Here is a 24,754-nt window from a genome sequence, read left to right as displayed (position 1 = left end):
GAGGTTGCAGTGAGCCAAGATCGTGCCATTGCACTCCAGTCTGGGTAACAACAGCGGAACTCCGTCTCAAAAAAATAAAACTTTTATGACAATCCAAAGAATTGAGAATAACCAAAGCAACATTGAAAAAGAACAAAAGTGAAGGATTTACTAATTTCAGGACTTACTAGAAAGCTTCAATAATCCAAAGTGTGGTACTGATGTAAGGACAGACAAATTGATGGACCAGAGCAGAAAATGTGGACATACACACACATGATCAATTTTTAACCAAGATACCAAGTCAATCTAATGGGTAGAGAAAAATCTTTTTAAATAAATGTTGCTAGAACAACCGTATATCCATGTTGAAAAAAACCAGGCCAGGCGCGGTGGCTCACACCTGTAATCCCAGCACTTTGGGAGGCCAAGGTGGGCAGATCACCCGAGGTTGGGAGTTCGAGATCAGCCTGACCAACATGGAGAAACACCATCTCTACTAAAAATACAAAATTAGCTGGGCGTGGTGGCACATGCCTGTAATCCCAGCTACTGGGGAGGCCGAGGCAGGAGAATCGCTTAAACCCAGGAGGCGGAAGTTGCGGTGACCTGAGATCGCACCATTGTACTCCAGCCTGGGCAACAAGAGCAAAACTCTGTCTGAAAAAACAAAGAAAAAGAAAAAAACCAAACCTCATTCTGTTCACAGAAATTAATTTGAGATGGATCACAGACCTAAACATAAAATCCCAAAACCATAAAACTTCTAGAAGAAAGTATGTTCTTTGTGACTTTGAGGTCATAAAACCATAAAATAAAAAACTGATAAAGTGGATTTTGTCAAAAATTTTGTTCATTATAAGATCCCAATAAGAAAGTGAATACACAAACCAGTTTTTTAAAAAATTCATAGCATATCCACCAAAGGATTTGTATTCAGAATACAAAGAATAATACCTACAATAAAAAGACACTGACTTTAAAATGAGAAAAGACATGAAAGACACTTCATGAAAGATATACAAAGGAAAAATAAGCCTATGAAAAAGTGCTCAACATCAGTAGTCATCAGGGAAATGTAAATTGAAATGTTATTTCACGTGCTAAAATGGCTAATATTAAAAACACTGACAATGTAAATGTTGACAGATGTGTGAAGCAACTGGAACTCTCATACATCACTGATGAGAGTACAAAATGATAAAACCACTTTGGAGAACAAAAGGGCAGTTTCTTAAAAACATACACTTACCATATGACCCAGTAATTGTCTACTCGTATTCTTCCAAGAGAAATGAAAACATATATCCACAAAAAAACAAAAACAAAAGGCTGTGTAAGAATCTCCATAGCATCCATATTCATAACTGCCCCCAACTGGAAACAACCTAAAAGTCCTTCAACAGGAGAATGAATAAATTGTGGCGTATTTAGAATGAAATAATACTCAGCAATAAAGAACAATGTCCTGATACATCCATGTGGATGTCTTTAAAGCATTATCCATGAAAGGAGCCAGATGCAAAAGAGTACAATATTATATAATTCCATTTATATGAAGTCCAAAAGCAGGCAAAACAAATTATTTATTTTTTTAAGGATGGGGTTTCACCATGTTGGCCAGGCTGGTCTTGAACTCCTGACTTTGTTATCTGTCTGCCTCAGCCACCCAAAGTGCTGGGAGTACAGGCGTGAGCCACCACGCCCGGCTAACACAAATCTTTAGTGATAAAGATCAGGAAGTGATTACTGGAGTGGGGAGGTGCTCAGGGATGATTTAAAGGTAAATGAGAACTTTCTGGGTTAATTGTAATATTTTATGTCTTCTTTTGGTAGTTATTACACAGATGTATACAATTGTCAAAACATCAACACTTAAGATGTGTGCATTTTGTAGTAATATTAATTTCTATACATCAATTTAAAATAAAGGTAAGTAGTGGATTCCTATTCAGGAGTGTTTGTCTCCAACTCTTTACTGGCCTATTATCTGTCTGCTTCAGTGAGATTTTTGGGCTCCAATCTGTTCAGGGCCAGGTTATGGAATTTATCTTAAAGGGCACACAGTCCAGTGTCCCAGAGATAGCATTTAAAATCTGTGAAGCAATTTTGTGGAAACAACAGTCATTTATTTCCATTGGTTAGTGAGCAACCATTTGACCATTGTAAGGCACTGACTTGTACATGAACTTCCTTAAAAGTACAACACTTAACTTCCTTTATTGCAAGCTAGTCAAAATGATGGAGTAAAAATTATTCAGAGCCATGCAGAACACTATTACCTTTCATTAATCCCATCCTCTATCATTTGCCATCCTGACCTTTACAACACTCCAAATTAGTACTAGGATTTTTTGATACAAAATCATTTCCTAGCCACAGCAGGCTTCTTTTCCAAAGCAAGTAGACACTCAGATCATTCTTCCCTATTAGAAAACTCTTTAATGTTTTCCCTAGATAGAAATAAACCACAAGTCTGGGTATGTGGTAGGAATTTATTAACAAGCAAACAACTTTGTTCATACCAGGAAGACCAGCAATTAGATTATAAATGACTTGAGAGCAAGTGCAAGAACTTAACAATTTTAGAGCATTCCATTAGAATGTCTATTTGCCCAAGAAGGCCCACAAGAAGTGCTCTACAAATGCTGGTTGTTTTACGCTGTACTTCCTCTGAGAAAATAATGTGACATACAGAGGTGGGAGTACACATGGCAAGGCAGTCTCCTTGTAAGACGAAACTGGGAAATTCAAGTAACGGTGTTTTTGGATAGGATCCCTAAGAAAACTTAGGACAAAATCCTGCTGTGTGTGTGTTTACTCAGTCCTCAGGAATCCCACTTGGCCAATTGACTCCAGAGAGCTACAGCCTCACAGCACAAGCCTCAGATTCATAATCATAAGAACCACCATTTAATGTGCACTGAACTGGCTTAAAGGGCACTACTCTGTTGTTATACAGAAACAAATTTAACCTATCAGAAGGAAATCAGAAACTTATAGAAACATGTTTGTAGCCTAAGGAGCTTACTGGGGGATAAACTGTCTATTATAAAGAGCTGGTTTTCTATTTCTTTTTGAGACGGAGTCTCACTCTATTGCCCAGGCTAGAGTGCAGTGGTGCGATCTTGGCTCACTGCAACCACTACTCCCCGGGTTCAAGTGATATTCCTGCCTCAGGCCCCTAAGTAGCTGGGACTACAGGCACGCGCCACCATGCCCAGCTAATTTTTGTATTTTTAGTACAGATGAGGTTTTATTATGCTGGCCAGGCTGGTCGCGAACTCCTGACCGTGATCTGCCCTCCTTAGCCCCCAAAGTGCTGGGATTAGAGGTGTGAGCTGCCACGTCCGGCCTGGTTTTATTTCTGTAATCACCCCCCAAATTCTTACTCTGAAAGAAACGTGAATACTTCATGGCTAAAGGCAGGTGACTTGGAGTAAATACCAAACCTTTAAACATGTAATCAGTAAACAGGGTTTTACAGATGCCAAGTAAGACATAAACTGTTACTGAGGAAATATTATGTGTATGAAGCCAATGTCAGCTGGACATGTGGCATGCACCTGCAGTCTCAGGTCTCAAGAGGCTGAGGCAGGATGATGGCTTCAGTCCTGAAGTTCATGGGAGTAGCACACCCTAATTGTGCCTGTCAATAGCCATTATACTCCAGCCTTGGCAATGTATACCCCACCTCTAGAAAAAATAGTAATTTTTAAGAAAAGCCAACGTCATCAGATCAAAATAAGGCTGGACTTCTGGAAATGCAGGGCTGGCTTCCTTAACTCATTAAAATGCTAGGGTTGCTCTCGAATGTGAGAAAAAAGGCATACTTTGGGTACTTCTTAACAGTGGATCTGAGGTTACCAACAAAAGAGGCATCTGTTTTGAAGAGATGAGTCAAGATAAGAATTGAGTTTCCAGCGCAATCTTAGGTTGAAGTCCCCTAATCAGCCTATATGTAATTTTAGCAGGTGCTTTTGGTAAGACTGAGAAGCAGATACCGTGTGGTGAAAATGATATACTGGTCAAATAGCCTCCGCTCTTAACTGGTTGAGTGGCCTTGGGCAATCCACTGAGTCTGTGGAATCAAGGTTAAGAACTTCAGACAAACCAACAGACCTTGTGTTCGCTGCTGTACCTCCAGTGCCTGGCACTGTGGGTGGTAACGAATACAACCTAGGTTTGTAACTTCATTCTGACACCAACAGGATGACCTCAGGGAAACTATCCATCTTGAGCTAGTTTCTTATTTATAAAGTGAAAACAGTAACTACATCATAAGATTAAGATGGAAGAGCTAGGAGCAGTGACACATGCCTATGATCCCAGCTACTCAGGAGGCTGAGGCAGAAGGGTTGCTCGAGGAGTTCATCCAGCCTGGCAACATAGCAAGACTGTCTCTTTAAAAAAAACGAGATGGACACAGCGCATTTGGTAAATACTCAATAGTCACAATTACCTATCATGTACCATTATATATATCTAAAAAATCAAAATTTCAGGGCATTTAAGTCAAAGACAATTTCCATGATGTGAACGCAGTTAACTATGATCTCCAAGACCTCCTTTCCATTCCCATAGAGTAAGCTCTCAACATCCACATTTGTATTGACGATCTTGCCTCATGGATCTGATTGGTTCTGTCATGTGTCTGGAACAGTTAACATGTACTACCTGGAGCTATGGGGTGACTGACAGGAAAAGCAGCAGTAAGAGCTGTAAGAGCAGTAAGAGAATGATGTACAGATCGCAGACAATCCTACTTTAGGGATCCAAAATGGTTTTCTAGTTCCCAGTCCAATCTCATCCTGCCTTTTGGAGTCTCTGAGACAGCTCTGTTCCTTATCTTTTGCCCAAGTTAGTACTGGTGTGCTTATTATTGTAACCAGGTTTTGTTTTCACATGTTCTTTGATCCTCACAACATTCCTATGTAACAGACAACAGCATAACAGAATGAACATACGGAGTCAGACAAGCATGGCCCTGTTATATACTAAATGTGTAACTTTGGAGTAAGTTAGTAGTGTATGAGTGTCTTTCCTCATAAAAATAGGGTAACAATGCTTGGAAGATACAGACAAAAGTAAGGCATCTGGCAAAAAGTACTCAACAAATTATAGTTCCTATTAGTATTACCATTTTACAAAAGGGAAAGCTATGGCTGAGAAATATCAATATTCTTAATTCTATACCACACTTGGAATAAAAATACAAGATTATCAAAAGAATGAACGAAGTGAAAACTTGTGAACTCCAAGTGCTCTAAACAGAGTAACTCTAAGTGGAATTGTGAAGACTTGATGCAAATAGCTTAATGACAGTTTTGCTTATAACCACTCAACTTTGCCCAGACTCTACATTAATTTACTTTCCTAGATTTCTCCCCCTTGGTAAGAGAAGGCACTGCCAGTCAACATGGCTGCTTGTCAGTTCTACTTCTTGGTAAGGCTTTTAGTTTTGTGATTTTCTCCAAGGTGGACCACTTACCAGAAAACTGACAAAAAATCAAACTGGGCACTGCACACCAGAGCCTTGGGAGGCACTATTCCACAAAACACATTCAACTAGGGCCTCCAGTGAGGCCCTACTCTGAGCCCATCGATTTCCCTTGAATCATTTTGTCCCTTATGATCTGGAGTTGTTGATCTCCTTTCTCTTGATCAAGGATTGCAACCTAATCTGCAGATGAGAATCACTGGAATTAGGGGTGAGAATGGGGAAAGGGCTTTAAAAAACACTGATGCCTACCCAAAGCAATTAAATCATAACCTCCATAAGGTGAGACGCAGGCACTAGTATTTCTTAAAGCTTCTCAGTGATTCCAATTCACAGACAAGTTTAAGAATTACTGGTCTAGGTAATGTACATGGACAGTGGCATTAATTTGCAACCCAAGACTAACAGAAGCTGGGGAAAAAACTGCCCATGGCCAGCTTTTCTTTGGCCCACATTTAATTGAGAGAATTCACATGAAGTCTGGATTTTACAGGCTCCTCTCGGAGCCCAGCTAGTCCAGGGTAGTCTATTTCTAAAATATTTACTTGGCTCTTGTTGACAGTTCAATTTCAGTTTGAGATTCCTGGATTACTTGGGATCCCTGAATTACTATGGGAATAAGATTGTTGTGGCATTGATAGGACTGCTACATATCAATGCGTGACTGATTAACAAACTGGCTCCTACCCTGAAAATGATCCTAAATAAGCTTATCTGTGGCCCTAAATAAATGATAGCCTGAAAACTGCTTTTCACATGAATCTCATATTATTTTTCCCATCTTAAATGCTACTGCCTAGAGGTCAACAATAGTTGCCTTAAAAATGGGACCCAACTCCACAAAAAAGCAAAAAATAAAAATCCAAAAGTTGTCTTAATGTTTACTCCGCTGGTAGGCACTATTTGATTGATATCCAATTGAGTATTTCTGAGATGGCTATTTCATCTTGGGTAACTACAGAAGCAAAATCCTTAAAATAAACCAGATATAACCAACTTTATCCCCAAAGATATATGAAAAATCTGAGGGGTCCCCATGTTTTCCTGTTTTTCAAGGTACCAAAATTTTCTCATAAAACTCACTGCTTATTATCTTTTTAAAGCCTCAAAAGGTCACAAGGATAAATGCTGAGATCCAGTGGATATGGGATGTTCTGTGCATTTTATCAGTTACAAAACAAATCCTGTAACAATTTCCAGCACACTATCCAAAATTCTTTACATTGGAAATTCATTTGAATAAACTAACAACTGCAAATGACTTGGGCACTATTTAGCAAATCATACTAAATCATTTATTCTCAGCTACCATGTGACAGTCTTCACATGAGGACTGCCTACCTTAATCAGCAAGATGAGAAGGAAACCACCCATGGATAGAAGAGTAGCCTAACAATTAGGCAAAACACAGGGCCGCATTAGTTGCAAACTGCCAACAACAAATAAAAGATCAGAGATAGTATAGAGCAACCTCTAACAGTAGCACTGATAGGCATTTATAGTCTTTAATGTGGTTTAAAAGTACAATATAGTTTAGAACTACCTTCCCTGGTACAGAATACTAGATCATTCTGAAACCAGAATAAGAAAATATGATACAAAGAGGTAGTATGATGTTAAGTCTCAGGTATAAGACACTAAAAATTTGAGTGAGTTATTTAACCTCAGTGAACCTTATCTACCTCCTTTATAAAAAAGGGCAATTTCTTTTCCACTTGTTTTAGACAGTAAGTTGAAGTGCTTTGAAGAGGAAAGTGATAAACTCTCATAATTAAAGATCCAAATAAGAGTAAATTAAGTTGTCCTAAAACCTGGACTTGGCCAGAATATCAATGACAAAGTATCTCCAACTTTGGGACTTTCTTTAAGAAAAACTCTCCCTTCATCCCTATATAAAGTAACAGCTTTAAGAGAGCTAAAATGAAAGTAACGTGAAGGAATCTTGAGGTTAGCTAAGAATTACTTTTAAAGTATTTTCTTTAAAAAAATGGCATTCAAAGAGCTATTGAGCATTTTTGTATCATGTTACAACACAAACAATTTAAATTCAACTTTTGAGATGCAGAAATTGGAAGCTTTCAGAAAAAGCTCTGAAAGCTTCATTAACCAAGTTAAATGTTGGGGGAATGGGCTCATTCACAGTTCCCTGCAAAGAAACTGAACCAAATTTTGACATTTTATATTAAGTGGGAACAGTGAATAAGGCACATAACACTGGTGGCTACTAGCCACCTTTAGTCAGTTTTTAACTACAAAAATAAACATAAGTAACTAATGGAATAACAAAATAAACGTTTATTTTATTAGAATTAGGAATGTTCTTTCCCTCTGGGCAACCTGAACAGTCCAGTTACAATGAAATCTAAGAACAGTTATTTCCACAGCACAGGGTGCTCTATGCACAAAATTACAGGGTTAGGAGCATTTAATCAATTTACCAATCTGATTGTCTCACCAACCCACCCCATCCCATCCCCAAAGTGCTCTATTACCGGGATTTGTAGCTAAAAGAATTTGTTACATTAACTCCTTTTCTCTCTTGTATTAAATTTCAGTTCCTCATCATGGTTGAACCACATTATTACACTGCAGATTCAACCATTTCAAATGAAGTCAGCCAGTCTTGGATCTGTTGCATATGTGTGTATGTATACACGTGTATTTAATATATTTATTTAAACACACATAAAACACATACAATCTGGGTTGCGGCAAATTACAGATAATTTAGAGTCTGATGATATATGCTACTCAATTTTACCACTGTGGTTTGTATCCTGAGCTTTGGATCACATTTTTATTTTAAGTCACTGAAAGTCCATCTGCTGCTGAATGAATTGTTCAAATGAAGCATGCACTTTTCAAAAGACAATGAAACTGACTTCAAGACATGGAGACCTTGGTGCTTACTGTGAATAGAGCCCTCTGATAAAAAGACTTAATGTAGGTGAAACAGCGAAGTTGTCATAACAATACGGCTTACTTACCCAGCTGGGGGTAATGAAGTTACTAACAACATAAGCAATTCACTCTGGGAATTCTGTCAAATATGGTATCTGTTAAAAGCTTGGAAGTAGAAAGGGCCAGTTCATCTTGATCCATACAAATTAGAGAATGCACCCATAACTGCAATACCCTCAGTTAGTATGCCAACACTGAAACTAGAAAGCATCTCTAAAAAGCACTGTTCCTTCACAGGTGAAGACTGGTATTATAGCGTGCACACACAATTTTTGGATATTTGTTGCAACAGAACACGCAGAGGTTTATGACACTCAAACCTAGATACTGCAAAGTTAACTGTAAGATTTTTTTTTTTAGAACACCACACATACACAAAGCGTTTTAAGGGAGCCACATTTATCTATAATAGCAACTCTGACTGCTTTTAAAAGTTACCAGGGAAAGGAACTTAGGCTTTCTTTAAAAAAACTCCATAGTTTTAATGTATGTCTTTTTAAGTAAGATCAATGCTGTCATTTGAAGTAAAATAATGTCATATGGATAATTGGGGAAGAGGGGAGGAAGATGAGCATATGGAAGAAGCAGACACTGAGTTCAGATTTGCACCTGATGTGGCAAGGGAGGGAAGGAGAAAAGGTAAAAGTAAAGTTGATCCTAAAGCAACAAGTGGTTTAAGGAAGCAGCATAATATACTCAGCAAACATTCACTGATTTCTGACGGGAAAAGAACAGTTGCCAGTACATCTCCTGTAACAACCTTTTCTAAAAGGAAAAGTAGGGTTTGATTCAGCAAAGCCTAACTTAGGCAAAAGGCCAGAGGAAAGTGAACCTACTTCCCAATGGAGTAATAGGATGTACAATGTAAGAGCAGACAAAGCTGCCCTCACAAATGGTAAACACTCCCTAGGCACAAGACATTTAAAGGAAGACAGAGGTCCTCAGCCTCAAATGGTCATTTCATATTTAGACCTCTTAATCTAGTTGCCTAGTTCACTCTGCACTCCCATATAAAACTTGACAGATTTACGGATGCTGACCTATTGAAAAATACCACAGCCGGAATGGCCTAAACAGGTATATAGTTAATAAAACCACCACCATCCTTTACTTTTAACATAGCTCTTAGTAGAAATTTCATAAAAAGGGACATCACAGCTAAAATGCATTATTAATTCTCCTATCTGCTGACAATAAAAAAGCAGCAAACTCAGTGATTTCTATTTAAATGCACTAGATGGGAGTATCATGTTCTAGGGGTATTTGCCTTTAAACCGAACCCACAGCAATACACACAAGCAATTTCAGTATCCGCCATTTTAAATTCACAATCTGAGACTAAATGAATGGCTATTTATATTTAAAGCAAAACATTCTCTTTGACACCCTAATGTAGAGAAGGGGTGACAGATGAGCCACAACTAAAATCTGAAAAGGCTCAAAGCAGCAATTAAGGGAAAACCAAAAAGGAAAAGAAATTTAAAAATGCTTCCATTGGTTGTGACAGGGAACTCAGGAAGCCTAGAGCTGTGTGCAAAACATGGGCACACAAAGGTTTGGGTAGAGGCATGATGCCATGAGGGGGGATTAGGTTGGGAACAGGTTAATTCACGTACTATAGCAAAACTCCCTGCTGTAGCCCTTAATCAGGTCACGGCATTTAGTCAGAGCTTGACCTCCCTTGTCCCTGATCAAGAGCAGGAATTCAAGGCATGAGGCCCATGGCCAGCAACAGGCATACCAAAACCAGAAAGGGCAAAGTAACCTCAGGAAAGTGAAAGAGCTCTAGATAGGTCTTCCAGAGGTGCTAAACCAACACACCTTTTATCCCAACCCCAACCCTGGAAAGATAAGCAAATTGAAAGAAAATGCACAGCAAATAGACATAATCTTGAAGATTTTTAAAGAATAAATATTTTTTTGTAATTAAACATTATGCAAACACGTGCCACGCTTGCTTTGTCCATGCATATGCACTATATACAATTTTGAAAAATACTGTGTTGTCCTCGTTTTAAAAGTCATATACAAAGTTTTTATGTTTTTTTGTTTGTTGAATCCTCTTGCTGCCTACCCCGCTTTCCCCATCCCAAGATTTTCTTTACAAGGAACTAAGCATCATTCACTCATGACCTTGGGGTATGAGAGAAAGAGAGTCAGTCTGTGTGTGGGTGTATTTGTATGTGTAGGGGAGGAAGGGGAAGAGGTCCTTTACCAAAGTACAACAAAATGGCTGGTCTGAACATGAAAAGCAGTGTCAAGGAGCTGTTTGAAATTTTAACTGTACTACACTCAAGGAAAAGAAAAAGAAAAAAGGAGTCAGCTTTGAGAATGAAGCTACGTTACAAGTTAAAGTTGGAGGGCTTTTAGTGTGTCTGTCACACTTTTGTTGGCGGCCTAGAATACTGTTGTACAATGGTTTATCTACCTTTTTTATTACAATATAATTTACTTAAACTTTCCGTTAACAAAACGATTCTGGTACTACAGACCAGTGGTGTCAGAATAGGCTTAGTGCCTCCTTGTTTGTGTTTGTTTTGTTTTAATTGCATGAGCACTCTAGATGGTAAAGTTTTCAGAGTTCATTTTATGCAGGGCCATTCTCAGTCCTCAATGTACTCCCACAGATCTTTTTCATAGCCTTCATGCACATGCTGTAATAAAACCCTTCGTCGACTCTCACAGTATCTGTAATCAAAGAGAAAAAAAAACTTGTTGTCAGCCTCTAATAATAAAAAAAAGAGGCATTTACTTATTTTTTAAGGCATCCCTATCGTTTATCCAGACTCGGAACTAAGCACCTATTTTTAATTTTAATAGGCACATGTTCAGGTCTAGATGTACAGAGACATCAAGCTGCTTCTAACATTTAAAAAAAAAACGTATTTTCTGAAAGCCAGAATTCCATGGAAATTAATTTTAAAGTAGTAAGGTGTTACAAGTTCTGATGGACCTTAGAAATCATAATTCAATCCCACAGTTCTGCAGATAAACAGATTCAGAAATAATTTCATGGTTTATTTATTCACATCCTTAATATCTTTGTTAACTGTAAAAGTACTATAAACACATTATAGAAGCTAAAATTGGCTAAGGGAAGGGAAAATACTGGTTAGGACTAAATGTCCAAGTCTTCCAAACTCCCCAAGTTTCCTACTACTTTCAAAAGATACTAGCATTTGCCACTTTCGGGAAAAAGAGCTTCATGTTGAGAAATCATACATTTTGCACGTCTTGAAAAATCACCTACTCCTAGGACAAAGTAAACATCTCCTTAGATATATATTTCTAAAAATCTAATAAAAACTCTAAAAAGTAAGTTTCCATAGCTCATTTGTGCATAGCCATGACCCATACATAGGATTTGCAAGCTAAGACCAACATCCATCCTGAAGACCACTTGCCTTTTTTGGGTTATTTCTTCCTTGCAAGGTAGCAACTAAATAATTGAACAGAAGCATAATTAACCAGTAAAATAAATGGGCGAATTACTCCTCTATCCTTCACCAGTACCACTACCTGCAATTCAGTGCTCAATAGACAGAAGCAATCTGTGAGAAACATGGCAGCAGCTCACTTGCTGGATATGCTAAACCCAGTTTCATTATCACTGAACTTTACCACTAAGGCATACATACTAGATCATCACTAGCAGAGAGTTTTACTCAACAGCTTAAAAAGAAAATTACCTGTACTTGTCTTGTACTTTCTGTTTTATATCCTGCAGAGAATCTTGGGAAATGTCTCGTTCAAGGTAGCCCGAGAGCACCTCTGTGGCATTCTCTAGATCTGCTTGGTTATTCTGTAAAAAGAATACGAAGTAAATTTTGGCTTCAAAATAAAGCTAAAAGAGAAACCATTTTCACTGTTTTGTTGACTACAGACTGCTCTCAAAACTGACTCCATAATTTTCACAGGTGGTTTAACTGCATCTGTAAAGCTCTATGTGGCTTTCCTCTCTAATAACTTGTTTGTTCTTTTCCAGAACATTTTTTTTAAATGTTAAAAGAACTAAAGATTTCACCCATTACTTTTGGAGGAACACTGAAGACCATTTGAAAAGATTTAAAATGTCTTTTGGACTCTTCTAGTTCCAAGAGCTGCTCTTTGCTAAAAACTCAAAGGGAAACTTGAGAAAAAATAGAAACCTATTATTGCTTACATCTGGCTATACTTATTTCTTGTAAGAGAACACTGTATGGAAGATTCAAATTGTATCATCCTTTACTACTATGGCTGTTTTTGTACATGTTACCCAACTAAAGTCCCATCTGCTAGTCAGTCTTATTGTCTAGTCATCTATAGATATCAATGTTTTATGCATCAATTTTAAATGAGCATCTTTACTTGAGAAAACCTTTACTGCTAAAAGCTAGCTTTTTAGTCGTTAGTTCTCTACGAAAGATAACCACCACGTGAACTTCTAATATTGCAGGGTCAGTTTTGCCTGAATAAAGGCTTTTACTGAGAACTTATGATGTTCCAAGTGCTGTATAGCAGTTAACACAAATTGTCTCACTTAAACCCAGTAATAACCTAGAAAGGTACTATCCTCACTTTAAAATGGAGAAATGAGAGGTTAGGTAATTTGCTCGAAATCAGCAAAACTAAAATATAATAAAGTGAAGATTAAAATCTAGGGTTGACTCCAGACCTGCATACATAATCACTAGCTGGCTAAACCACATCGATCTGAATATAATTTAGGACAGGAAATAGAAATTTCTTGTGTCTTTATAATAAATACATTTATTTTACCTACATTTTCTGAACAAACAAGAACACTGAAAACTATCTTATGTAGGAAAGACCAGGTAGTCCTATGATACAAAGTGGGCTTTTTCCTCACTCTGGAACTACTCTTACCTCAAAGATAATGGACTGGTTATTCTTTTTGAGGTAGAAAGCGAAGACATAAGTGTACATGAGTGTGGCACGACACTGGCAGAGGACATCAACTGCTTTCTTCAGGAACTGCACCTCAATCCAGGACATGTTGTGCTGTTGCATCTCCTCCATTTTCTGTTTCACCTGAGCATACAGTTTGTGCTCAAAACGTAGACTCTGCATGTGGTTCATATAGCGATTACAGTAGAACAGGTACCTCTGCAGGGCTGCCCTAGATCGCTGTCCCATTAAGAAAAATTGAGTGATATAATTATAACATATAAACTGTACACAAAAACTGATATCAATTAAAACCACAATGTGGTATCACTTCACACCTGTTAGAATGGTTTTTATAAAAAAGATGAAAGGTAAATCTTAGCAATGATGAAGAAAGAGGGAAACTCTTGATACATTGTTGATGGGAATTTAAATTAGTATAGCCATTATGGAAAATAGTATGGGGAAGTTCCTCAAAAAACTGCAAACAAAACTACCACAGAATCCAGCAATCCCACTACTGGGTATACTATGAAAAGGAACTGAAATCAGTATGTCAAAGGGATCTCTGTACTCTCATGTTCACTGCAGCATTATTCACAACAGCCAAGATATGGAATCCATCTAAGTGTCCATTAATGGATGAACAGAGAAAGAAAACATCATATATGTACACACATACATACTTAATTATTATTCAGCCTCAAAAAAGGAGACTGTTATTTTTAACAACATGGATGAACTTCGAAGACATTACACTAAATGAAATAAGCCAGGCACAGAAAAGAAGTATTACATGATCTTGCTTATATGTAAAAACTAAAAAAGTTGAACCGATAGACATACAGAGTATAATGATGGGTTACCAAAGGCTTAGGGGAATAAAAGGGTAGGAATGGGGAGTTGGTGACCAAAGGGTACAAGTTTCAGATAGACTGAAGGAATAAGTTTTGAGATCTATTGCATAGCAGCGTGAATACAGTCAATAATAATATATATTTTGAAATAAGTATCATTTCAAATGTCTCACCACAAAAATTTTAAGGCAAGGCAATATGATAATCAGTTTAATAATTCCACTGTTTACATATTTCAAAACATTTCACTGCACTCCATAAATGTGTATAATTATTATTTGTCCATTAAAAATATTAATAATTTTAAAAGCTGATTTACTGACAGTATTGTGATTCAGGCTAAAATCAGAAATAGACATCTATTGCTACTTTTGCTATTTAATGCTCTTGAAAACTCTTCTATTAATTGTACTTTCCAACACACTAGCCACAAGCCACACATTGACTATTTAAAATTAAATTTAAGAAACTAAAAATTCAGTTCCTCATTGCTCAATAGTCACATGTGGTTAGCAGTTACCAAATTAGACACTGGTGATAAGGAACATTTACATCATTACAAAAATGTTCTATTGGGTGGCACTATTTGACAGTATGCAACAAGATGTAAAAAAAGCAAAAAGCAGAGATATTAAGTAGATAACTATAGAGGCAACTACATGCCATGTAACTCCTGATATAATACAATACAAAGTATAATCAATTAAGTATTCTGGGTTCCCCCCCAATCACTGAGTCTGAATTTGATCAAGTTTCTTGAATTAATTAACGGTTTCAGAAAATGCAGGGACAGAAGAACCTATTACATGGCACCATGCAGTTGCAACCAGCAAAATCCATAATGTAGGAAACTCTACAGGACAAGATCTAGTTTCCGCAAGGAGGTGGGTAAGAGAAGGACCAACAGGTAGAGGAGACTCAATAGGTATCAATTAAATCCAATGTGTGGACCTATGTGGATCCCAATCTGAACCAACTATAAAAGAAAATTTAAGATAACTAGGGATATTTGAACTATAGATAGTTGATACCAACAGAGTATTGCTTTAAAACATATACAGTTGACCCCTGAATAACAAAGGATTGAACTGTGTGAGTCCACTTATATGTGGATGGTTTTCAATAAATAAATTGAAATAGTTTTTGGAGGTTTGCAACAATTTGAAAACACTTGCAGACAAACCAAAATTAAGAAAAAGCGTTGTCATGAATGCATAAAACATATGTAGTCTATCTTATCATTTACTACCATAAAATATACATAAATCTATTAATAAAAAGTTAAGATTTATCAAAACTTAGGTACACAAACTCTTACAGACTGTATATGGTACCATTCACAGTTGAGAGAAATGTAAACAAATGTAAAGATAAACATGGTCCTCTGGAAAGGACTGTCAATGCTAGAGAAGAGAACATGAAAGTTGGGAAGGAGTGGACCATTGAAGATGTCATCGTTACAGAAAAAAAACGTGATATAATCAAGCCTGATGAAACAATAAACTCCTGGTAGAGAAAACAGTGTCCAGATGTGATGACTTCACAGAATCTACAAGAGAGCCCAACAAGGAAATCATGAAAGAGATTGTGGATATGGCAAAAAAAAAATAGGTGGGAGGTGAAGGATTAGCTAACAGACAACACACTAGAGGAATTAAAAGACCACTTGATGGAGATGAGCTGCTTCCAAACCAGTGCCAGAAAATAAATTGACATTCGACAATTTGACAGAGGGGTTCTGATTACTTAAGACTGCTTTGGACTTCTTTATGAACGGACCCTTCTATTAAACTAAAGCAAACAGAAGGAGGATTGTTATTATATAGAAACATTTTTAGAGAAATGAAAAGGCAAAACAGATTATTACGTATTTCTGTAAAGTTACAACGAGTCTATCTGCAACTCCTGAATTCCCTTCCACTTCCTCTACCTGTGCCACTTGAGACAGCAAAACCAAGCCCTCCTGTACTTTCCTTCTCAGCCTATTCAACATGAAGACCTTTAATGATAATCATTTTTTCCTTAGCCTACTCAACATGAAGACCTTTATGATGATCCACTTTTCTTTTCCTTCCTTTTTTTAGATGGAGTCTTGCTCTGTTGCCCAAGCTGGAGTGCAATAGCACAAACTACAACCTCCACCTCCTAGGTTAAAGCGATTCCCTGCCTCAGCCTCCTGAGTTGCTGGGATTACAGGCGCCTGTGTCCCAAAGTGGTGCTGGCCAGGCACAGTGGCTCACCCTGTAATCCCAGCACTTTGGGTGGCCAAGACAGGCGGATCACCTGAGATCGGGAGTTCGAGACCAGTCTGGCCAGCATGGTGAAACTCCATCTCTACTAAAAATACAAAAATTAGCCAGGTGTTGTGGCAGATGTCTGCAATCACAGCTACTCAGGAGGCTGGGGCAGAAGAATCACCTGAACCCGGGAAGTGAAGGTTGCAGTAAGCCAAAGCCATGCCATTGCACTCCAGCCTGGACAACAGAGCAAGACTCCACTGCATTTGAAAAGGGAAAAGGGAAAAGGGAAAGGGAAAGGAAGAAAGAAAGAAAAATAAACACATTTTCTCTTCTTTACAATTTTTTAAAATAACCTTTTTCCTAGCATAGTTCATTGTTAGGAACATAATATAATAAAACATGTAACATATAAAATATGTGTTAATAGACCATTTATGTTATCAGTAAGGCTTCTGGTCAACAGTAGGCTATAAAACAGGTAAGTTTTGGGAAAATCAAAAGTGGTATGTGGATTTTCCATTGTGGGGGATGGGATGCTGGTGTCCCTAACCCCTGCACTGTTCAAGGGTCAACTGTAGTAAGAGAGTTCTGTTAAAAGGATCTTTAGAGAGACATAAAGTATATTGTTATCAAAGAAACAATGTATCTAGTTTAGATTTGTTTTGTATTATTATTATATTGTACAAATTATTCATATAAGGCCTCTACTACCATTATACTATAAATCTCTAGAGGGAATGGACTTTTAGAAAGGTAAAGTATTTCCAGTACCTGATTCGTAGAAAATGATTAATAAATGCTTATTAAATGCAACCACTATCAAAGGGGTTCTTAACAACACACAAAGGTTATTTCTTTTCTTTTACCCTTACCTCGTCTTTCTCCCCATGTTTTACAGCCTACAAATAACAGATACTACTTGGTCCTATGGTTGGTCCCTTGCTTAGAAATACTAATTCTGAACCACATAATTAGCTAACCACATGATCCAGCATTACACAACACTGAAACTCTTCAAAAAACCAACACGAGTTGGGTGTGGTGATGCACACCTCAAGTTGCCTCTAGTTCTAGCCACTGGGGAGGAGGAGGCAGGAGGACCACTTGAGCCCAGGAGTTCAAGGCTACAGTGAGCTATGATCATGCCATTACACTCCAGTCTGAGTAAAAGAACAAGACCCTCATCTCAAGGAAAAAAATAAAATCACAGCCATGCTCTTAAAAGAGAGTCAGGTAGGTATCAAACCAATGCTTATGAACAGGAAAATTATGCCAATCGGAAAATATGTGGAAAATCTGCTTGGCATTTTATCTTCCTGTAAAGTACTAATATTCTCAAGCCTGTCAAATTCCCCAAATGAAATGGAAACCTTCACTTACCATATTGACATGTATGATCCTATGGAACTTGATTTAATCTAAGAATTCTGAAACTGCTTCTCTCTAAAATTCAACATGAAAAAAGAAAACCCGTATCATCACTGCTAGTAAGACTTTTTTTTTTTTTTTTTTTTTTTTTTTTTTGAGACAAGGTCTTGCTCTGTTGCTTGGGCTAGAGTGCAGTGGCTCAACCATGGCTCACTGAAGTCTTGACTTCCCAGGCCCAAGTGATCCTTCTACCTCAGCTGGTGTATATCACCATACCTGGCTAATTGTTAAAAAATTTTCTGTAGAGACAGGGTCTCAGCTGCCCAGTCTGATCTCAAACTGCTGAGCTCAATCCTCCTGCTTCGGCCTCCCAAAGTGCTAGGATTGCAGGCATGAGCCACTGAGCCTGACCAAGACAAATTCTCTAACCAAATGCCAGAATCTGAAATGAGAAATGCAATCAGTGACCTGAAAACAGTTTGGGGAGCAGGGAGAAGTATATGAACTTAACTGCTTAGAACAGGGGCAGGCAAACTCTGGCCTGCATGACAAATCCAGGTGCCTGCCACCTGTCTTTGTAAATGAAACTATTTTGCTTTCTTTGTTGTTTTTTGTTCTGAGATAGGGTTTCCATCATCCAGGCTGAAGCGTGGTGGCATGATCATGGCTCACTGCAGCCTGAAACTCCTGAGCTCAAGCAATCCTCCCACCTCAGCTCCCAAGTAGCTAAGGCTACAATAAGCACACACCACCATGCATGGCTAATTTTAAACCCTTTTTTTTTTGTAGATATGCAGAGTCTCATGTTGCTCAGGCTGGCTTCAAGTGATCCTTGGGTATCCCAAAGCACTAGAATTACATGTTTGAGCCATCATACCCAGCCAGTAAATAAAATTTACTCAGAATAGTCATACCTATTAATTTACTCTACAGCTGCTTTAGCATTACAAGAGCAGAGGCAGAGTTGGGCAGTCACAACAGAGACTATGTAGTATGCAAAGCTAAAAATATATACCATCTGACTCTTCACAGAAAAAGTTTGCTGGGCTTAGTCTAGAAGGCAAGAAGATTTGAATATCCACCGCTCTCAACACTGTGGTACAATATACCAAATTAACAATTCTCTGTAACATAGGTACATATTTTACAAGGCAGTCAAGGTACCACGCAGGATCTTTTGAATACATATCAAACTTCTAGTAATTTTTCAGATACAACCCCCAGTAAATGCTAGGCCACAGCTTGGTAGTGGGGAAAGATGAGGAGGCCAGATAGCCATGCAACCGTATGATCCTTTCAGGAAACGTGGCTCCCAATCAGTTTAGTTAGTCAATCAATCAATCAAACATTGGTCAATGGAGTGATAGGAAATCTTTCCTTGTACTCTCATAGGTATAGAAGATTCTAGTTTAGTCCAACAGATGTGAAATAAAAAAATAATTTATTTTAGTATCTAGAATCTAAACAGTAGACTCTGGCTCAGAAGCTATGGACATAACCCACCCTCCCTGTAGATCCTAGACAGGGATTCTACCGGCATCCAAATGAAGACCTGATAAGGCCAAGGATAACTCATTTATATATTTTCTCTGTTGATAAACAGCATATATGGCTAGATAACTACATCAGGTTAATGGGGGGAAAAAAGGATAAGAACATATATCCATAATACATTCTGGGCAAGTAAAATAACGCATCATAAAAATTAATGTTGGAAATATAGAAATATAGAGAAAGTTAAGTGGGATATGACTTAAGGGACATCATTTAAGAAAGAAAAAAATTGGTGGGAGAACAAGTTATCTCATGACATTTATTAGTACAGTAATAACACATTTAAAAAACCCCAAACAACAATATCTACCAAATTAAAATTTACTTGAGTTTCACTGATTTCGTGGTTCTCTTGGTTTGGTTGTAGAGATGTACAAGAGCCTGAGAGTTTATAGCTTGTTTTTGTTTATAAGTATTTAAATAATATTATAATAAATATAATTTAAATCAATATTGAATTTGTAGGGATGTTTTCCCCCTTTAAAAGTACCAAAACATTGTGAAGGTCTGTGAAAAATCATTTATAATTATAAAATATAATTTCCCAGTCATTTTACTATTTATTATTTATAGATGGAATCTCACTCTGGAGTACAGTGGTGCAATCTTTGCTCACTGCAACCTCCACCTCCTGGATTCAAGTGATTTTCTTGCCTCAGCCTCCTGAGTAGATGGGATTATAAGCACATGCTACCAGGCCTGGCTAATTTTTGTATTTTTAGTGGAGACAGGGTTTCACCATGTTGGCCAGGCTGGTGAACTCCTGACCTCAGGTGATCTGCCTGCCTTGGCCTCCCAAAGTACTGAGATTACAGGTGTGAGCCACCATGCCTGGGCCCAATTTCCTACTCTTTTTTAAAAAGTGAGAGACAAAACTTTCACTTCTAATAATACGACAGACTAGGTTACATACATATTCATTTCTATATGATATTTTTATTGAAAATACATTTTAAAGATATGTTAACAAGTAAAACAATATGAAACGGATGCAAACTATGTTTTAGATTGCATCCTGGCTAGGAAAACCATTTGAAAAGAGTATTTCTGGGACAACTGGGGGATTTCAGTATAGAATGGGTGAATTTAAATTTAGAAACTATTAAATTTCAAGGTTCTACAATTCTGATAGAATTACCAGGTTGAAAGAAATGAAAAGTGCTTTAGAATCTAATCTACACCTAGTGTTTGGATCACTTCTATAACAGTGGGTCATCATTTCCCTATGTAACAACAGGGAATTTCTCAACTCCTGAGTCACTCCATTCCAAATCAGCTCACCTATATTATTAGAGCTTCTTGATGAACAATAAAGTTTTTTTTTTCCTCTATCTTTTATTGAGCCAGAGTTTTACTCTTGTTGCCCAGGCTGGAGTACAATGGTGTGATCTCAGCTCACCGCAACCTCCATCTCCTGTGTTCAAGCGATTGATTCTCCTACCTCAGCCTTCCTAGTAGCTAGGACTATAAGCATGTGCCACCATGCCCAGCTAAACAATAAGGTTTAAAAAATTTAAATGAGAAAGATACTGCCTATAAACAGCACCAGGGCCATTTAACAAATGCTGTTTGCTACTGTTCTTCTTGGGGTAGGAGGGATATTGAAAGCAAGACTACCAAAAGCTGAAATGTGCTATGTGACTACATTAATTAAAAGAAAATAAACTTACTATAAATAAGAATGTTCTTGGCCAGGCACGATGGCTCACATCTGTAACCCTAGCACTTTGGGAGGCTGAAGTGGGTGGATCACCTGAGTTCAAGAGTTCGTGACCTGCTTTGCCAACACAGTGAAACCCCATCTCTAGCAAAAATACAAAAATTACCCGGGTGTGGTGGTGCATGCCTATAATCCCAGCTACCTGGGAGGGTGAGGAAGGAGAACTGCTTGAAACTGGAAGGTAGAGGCTGCAGTGAGCCAACATCACGCCACTGCACTCCAGCCTATGTGACAGGAGCACAAGATTCCACCTCAAAAAAAAAAAAACCCTCCCAAAAAACCAAGAATGTTCTTGATAATTATCCTTTTGAATAAGATTCCCTTTCTAAATGTAAGTAGATATCCAATATTTATTGGAATGTCTTTCATGAATCTTTCAGAATTGAAAACTTCTACTTAATTATTCCCTGGGACAAGTGTGGTAGCTCATGCCTGTAATCCTAGCACTATGGGAGGCCAAGGCGGGCAGATCATAAGGTCAGGAGTTCTGAGACCAGCCTGACCAACATGGTGAAACACTGTTTCTAGTAAAAATAAAAAAAATTAGCCAAGTGTGGTGGCACAGGCCTGTAATCCCAGCTACTCAGGAGGCTGAGACACAGGTTCCAATGAGTTAATATTGTGCCATTGCACTCCAGTGACAGAATGAGACAAAATTCCCTAATGAATATATAATGTATATTCTTAGTCAACTATTATCCTGTAATACATATACTTACCTCCTGTGCATCTCTTGCTGCCTTTGCATCATCCTCATTATAGCGATTACAGTTGTACCTTCAAGTAAATAAAGAGGAGTCCATAAAGAAAAAAAATCAATGAAAAGGAAAAAAAAAAAAAAAAAAAAAAAAAATCACAGAATTTTAACCTGGATTTACAGATTACCTGAAACCAACAGTAAAAATAGCAGGCTGAAAGGAACTGTTCTAACCCATATCTAGTGTTTGAATACTCTCTAAAATAGTAAATTAGTTCTGTATCCAGTGATAGGACATTCCCAACCTCTTGAGGCAGTCCATTTCAAATCAGCTCATCTATAATTATTAGAAAACACTGTCACTCCAGAATTTTTATTGACTGTTGTCTGAATTTCTTTTCTTTTTTTTGAGATGGCGTTTCGCTCTTGTTACCCAGGCTGGAGGGCAATGGCGCGATCTCGGCTCACTGCAACCTCCGCCTCCTGGGTTTAGGCAATTCTCCTGCCTCAGCCTCCTGAGTAGCTGGGATTACAGGCACGCGCCACTATGCCCAGCTAATTTTTTGTATTTTTAGTAGAGGCGGGGTTTCACCATGCTGACCAGGATGGTCTCAATCTCTTGACCTTGTGATCCACCCGCCTCGGCCTCCCAAAGTGCTGGGATTACAGGCTTGAGCCACTGCGCCCAGCCTTGTCTGAATTTCTAACTCAAGTTTCTGAGAAAGAGATGATCTTATCTTTTAGGCCATCTGTTATTTAGGCAAAATTTCTAATTTTCCAGGATTATTCACTTTATCTGCTATTTTATAAATCACAGAGAACCAACAGTTGACAACCTACCATGTAATAAATAGATGCTGTGCTATGTGCTTTGCTATTAGTTTTTCAGTCATCTAAGACTGCACGACATACAAAATAGTGGGAAGGGGAAAACATATCCAGAGAGGTCAGCTCAGAGCATAGATGAATTAAACCTGCACTTCCCCTGTTGTGGTGACTGTACCTCAGTGATGGGAGCCTACATTATGGGAGCAGCTATTTCCTGAGTGCTTACTATATACCATGCACTTGGCTAAGGACTTTAATTGTACTAACACATTTAATCCCTTAAACACTTTATGAAATATATGTTATTTTCTTCATTGAGAAGACGAAGAATAAAATTTAGAGAGGATGGGTAACACACTTAAGGTCATATAACTACAGAGTTTCAGAGCTGGGAATTAAACTTTTGTCTGTCTCCCAATAGACACTTACGCTCTTAACCAGTGAGAAAACTGCTCATATGCTTTGTCATGTCTTCAGAAATTTTTACAGTGATCTTTTTAGATCTAAAGAAAGATATCTGAGTTTAATTAGAGCTCTTATTTGAGCCTGTCAAGTTCTTCAGGATTTTAAGAGTTAATAATGTATTCAACATCTCTCTTTGATGTTACCTCCAAATGTGTAAGATCCGCCCCCCCCATTTTTTTTTTTTTTTTTTTGAGACAAAGTTTTGCTCTTGTTGCCCAGGATTGAGTGCAATGGGGTGATGTTCGCTCACTGCCACCTCCGCCTCCCAGGTTTAAGCAACTCTCCTGGCCTCAGCCTCCCAAACAGTTGAGATTACAGGTATACACCACCATGCCTGGCTAATTTTGTACTTTTAGTAGAGACAGGATTTCTTCATGATGGTCAGGCTGGTCTCAAACTCCCAACCTCAGGTGATCCGCCCACCTTGGCTTCCCAAAAGTCCTGGGATTACGGCTGTGAGCCACTGTGCTAGGCCCAAGATTTTTATATTAGTTCAAGTAAGTCATCAGTAAAATGAGGAAAGCAGTATATATATTTATTTAAAGAAAAAAAAAAATGACAAAGCCTTTTAGCAAGCCTTTAAGGCATTCCACAACGGTCGGGCACGGCAGCTCACACCTGTAATCGTAGCACTTTGGGAGGCCAAGGCGTTAGATCCCCTAAGGTCAAGGAGTTCAAGACCAGCCTGGCCAACATGGTGAAACGTCATCTCTACGGAAAATACAAAATTAGCCGGGTATGGTGGTACGTTCCTGTAATTCCAGCAATTTGGGAGGCTGAGGCAGGAGAATTGTTTGAACCTGGGATGGGAAGGTTGTGGTGAGCTGAGATCGCACCATTGCACTCCAGCCTGGGCAACAAGAGCAAAATTCCATCTCAAAAACAAAACAAAACAAAAAAACACACACACTGTAAAAACAAAAAGAAACCAACAAAAAACCCACAAAATTCCACAAGGAAGATACAAATCTATTTATGTGTACTCCAAGAAATGGTCATTCAATCAATCGCAAATATTCCCCCCATATTCACTGCTGACGTCCCAAACTTCTCAGCCCACACTGATACCTTAATGAAATCTAGAAAAAAATCCCTGAACCCACTATCCTAGTGATATCATTTGATTCTGGGGTTTCAAATGAGGAAAAAAATTAAGTTACATGGTTCACACGCACTTTGTAGAATTAATCACACATTTTGGATGTTTGAAATTATGTTTTATGTTTCTAGTCTTTGGTATTTCTCTATTTTCCAAAATTACTCAGAAATAATCAACAATGGCCCATTAAGCTCATTTTTAAGTTTATAAAGTAACCCAAAGAAAATTCATCTAGGTTTGGAGATTTATTAGTTTATTTTCCCTCTGGGTAGATTATAATCCTCTCCTGGCAACAACTCAGCTGAAAGACTGCTCCCCCAACCTCTACTTGTCAACTATTAACACTTCTTCCTATTAGATCCTTAAAAACGAGAGAGAGAGAGAGAGAGAGAGAGAGAGAGAGAGAGAGAGATTTTTTTTTGAGACAGGGTCTTGCTCTGTCACCAAAGCTGGAGTGCAGTGGCACGATCTTGGCTCACTGCAACCTCCCACCTCAGCCTCCTGAGTAGCCGGGACTATGGGTGCAAGCCACCATGCTTAGCTAATTTTTGAATTGTTTATAGAGATGGGGTTTCATCACGTTGCCCAGGCTGATCTTG

The 24,754-nt window shown here is 38.1% G+C and overlaps 1 protein-coding gene across 2 annotated transcripts in view; it reads right to left on the bottom strand.

The window, feature by feature from the left end:
- Positions 1–7,759: 7,759 nt before the first annotated feature.
- The window catches only part of ARIH1 (ariadne RBR E3 ubiquitin protein ligase 1), a 122,503-nt gene continuing 105,508 nt past the window's right edge, over positions 7,760–24,754 (bottom strand). For both annotated transcript variants that reach the window (XM_078333578.1, XM_035259139.3), the window contains 4 exons: positions 21,786–21,843; positions 13,307–13,567; positions 12,130–12,242; positions 7,760–11,128 (listed from right to left, as the gene is read on the bottom strand). In XM_078333578.1, the coding sequence (XP_078189704.1) occupies positions 11,044–11,128; positions 12,130–12,242; positions 13,307–13,567; positions 21,786–21,843 (517 nt within the window). In that variant the 3' untranslated portion in view covers positions 7,760–11,043. The remainder of the gene's footprint in view (positions 11,129–12,129; positions 12,243–13,306; positions 13,568–21,785; positions 21,844–24,754) is intronic.

This window comes from Callithrix jacchus, chromosome 8 (assembly GCF_049354715.1).
Source record: "Callithrix jacchus isolate 240 chromosome 8, calJac240_pri, whole genome shotgun sequence".
Lineage (NCBI taxonomy): Eukaryota > Metazoa > Chordata > Mammalia > Primates > Cebidae > Callithrix > Callithrix jacchus.
This window is presented reverse-complemented; position numbering and strand designations above follow the sequence as displayed.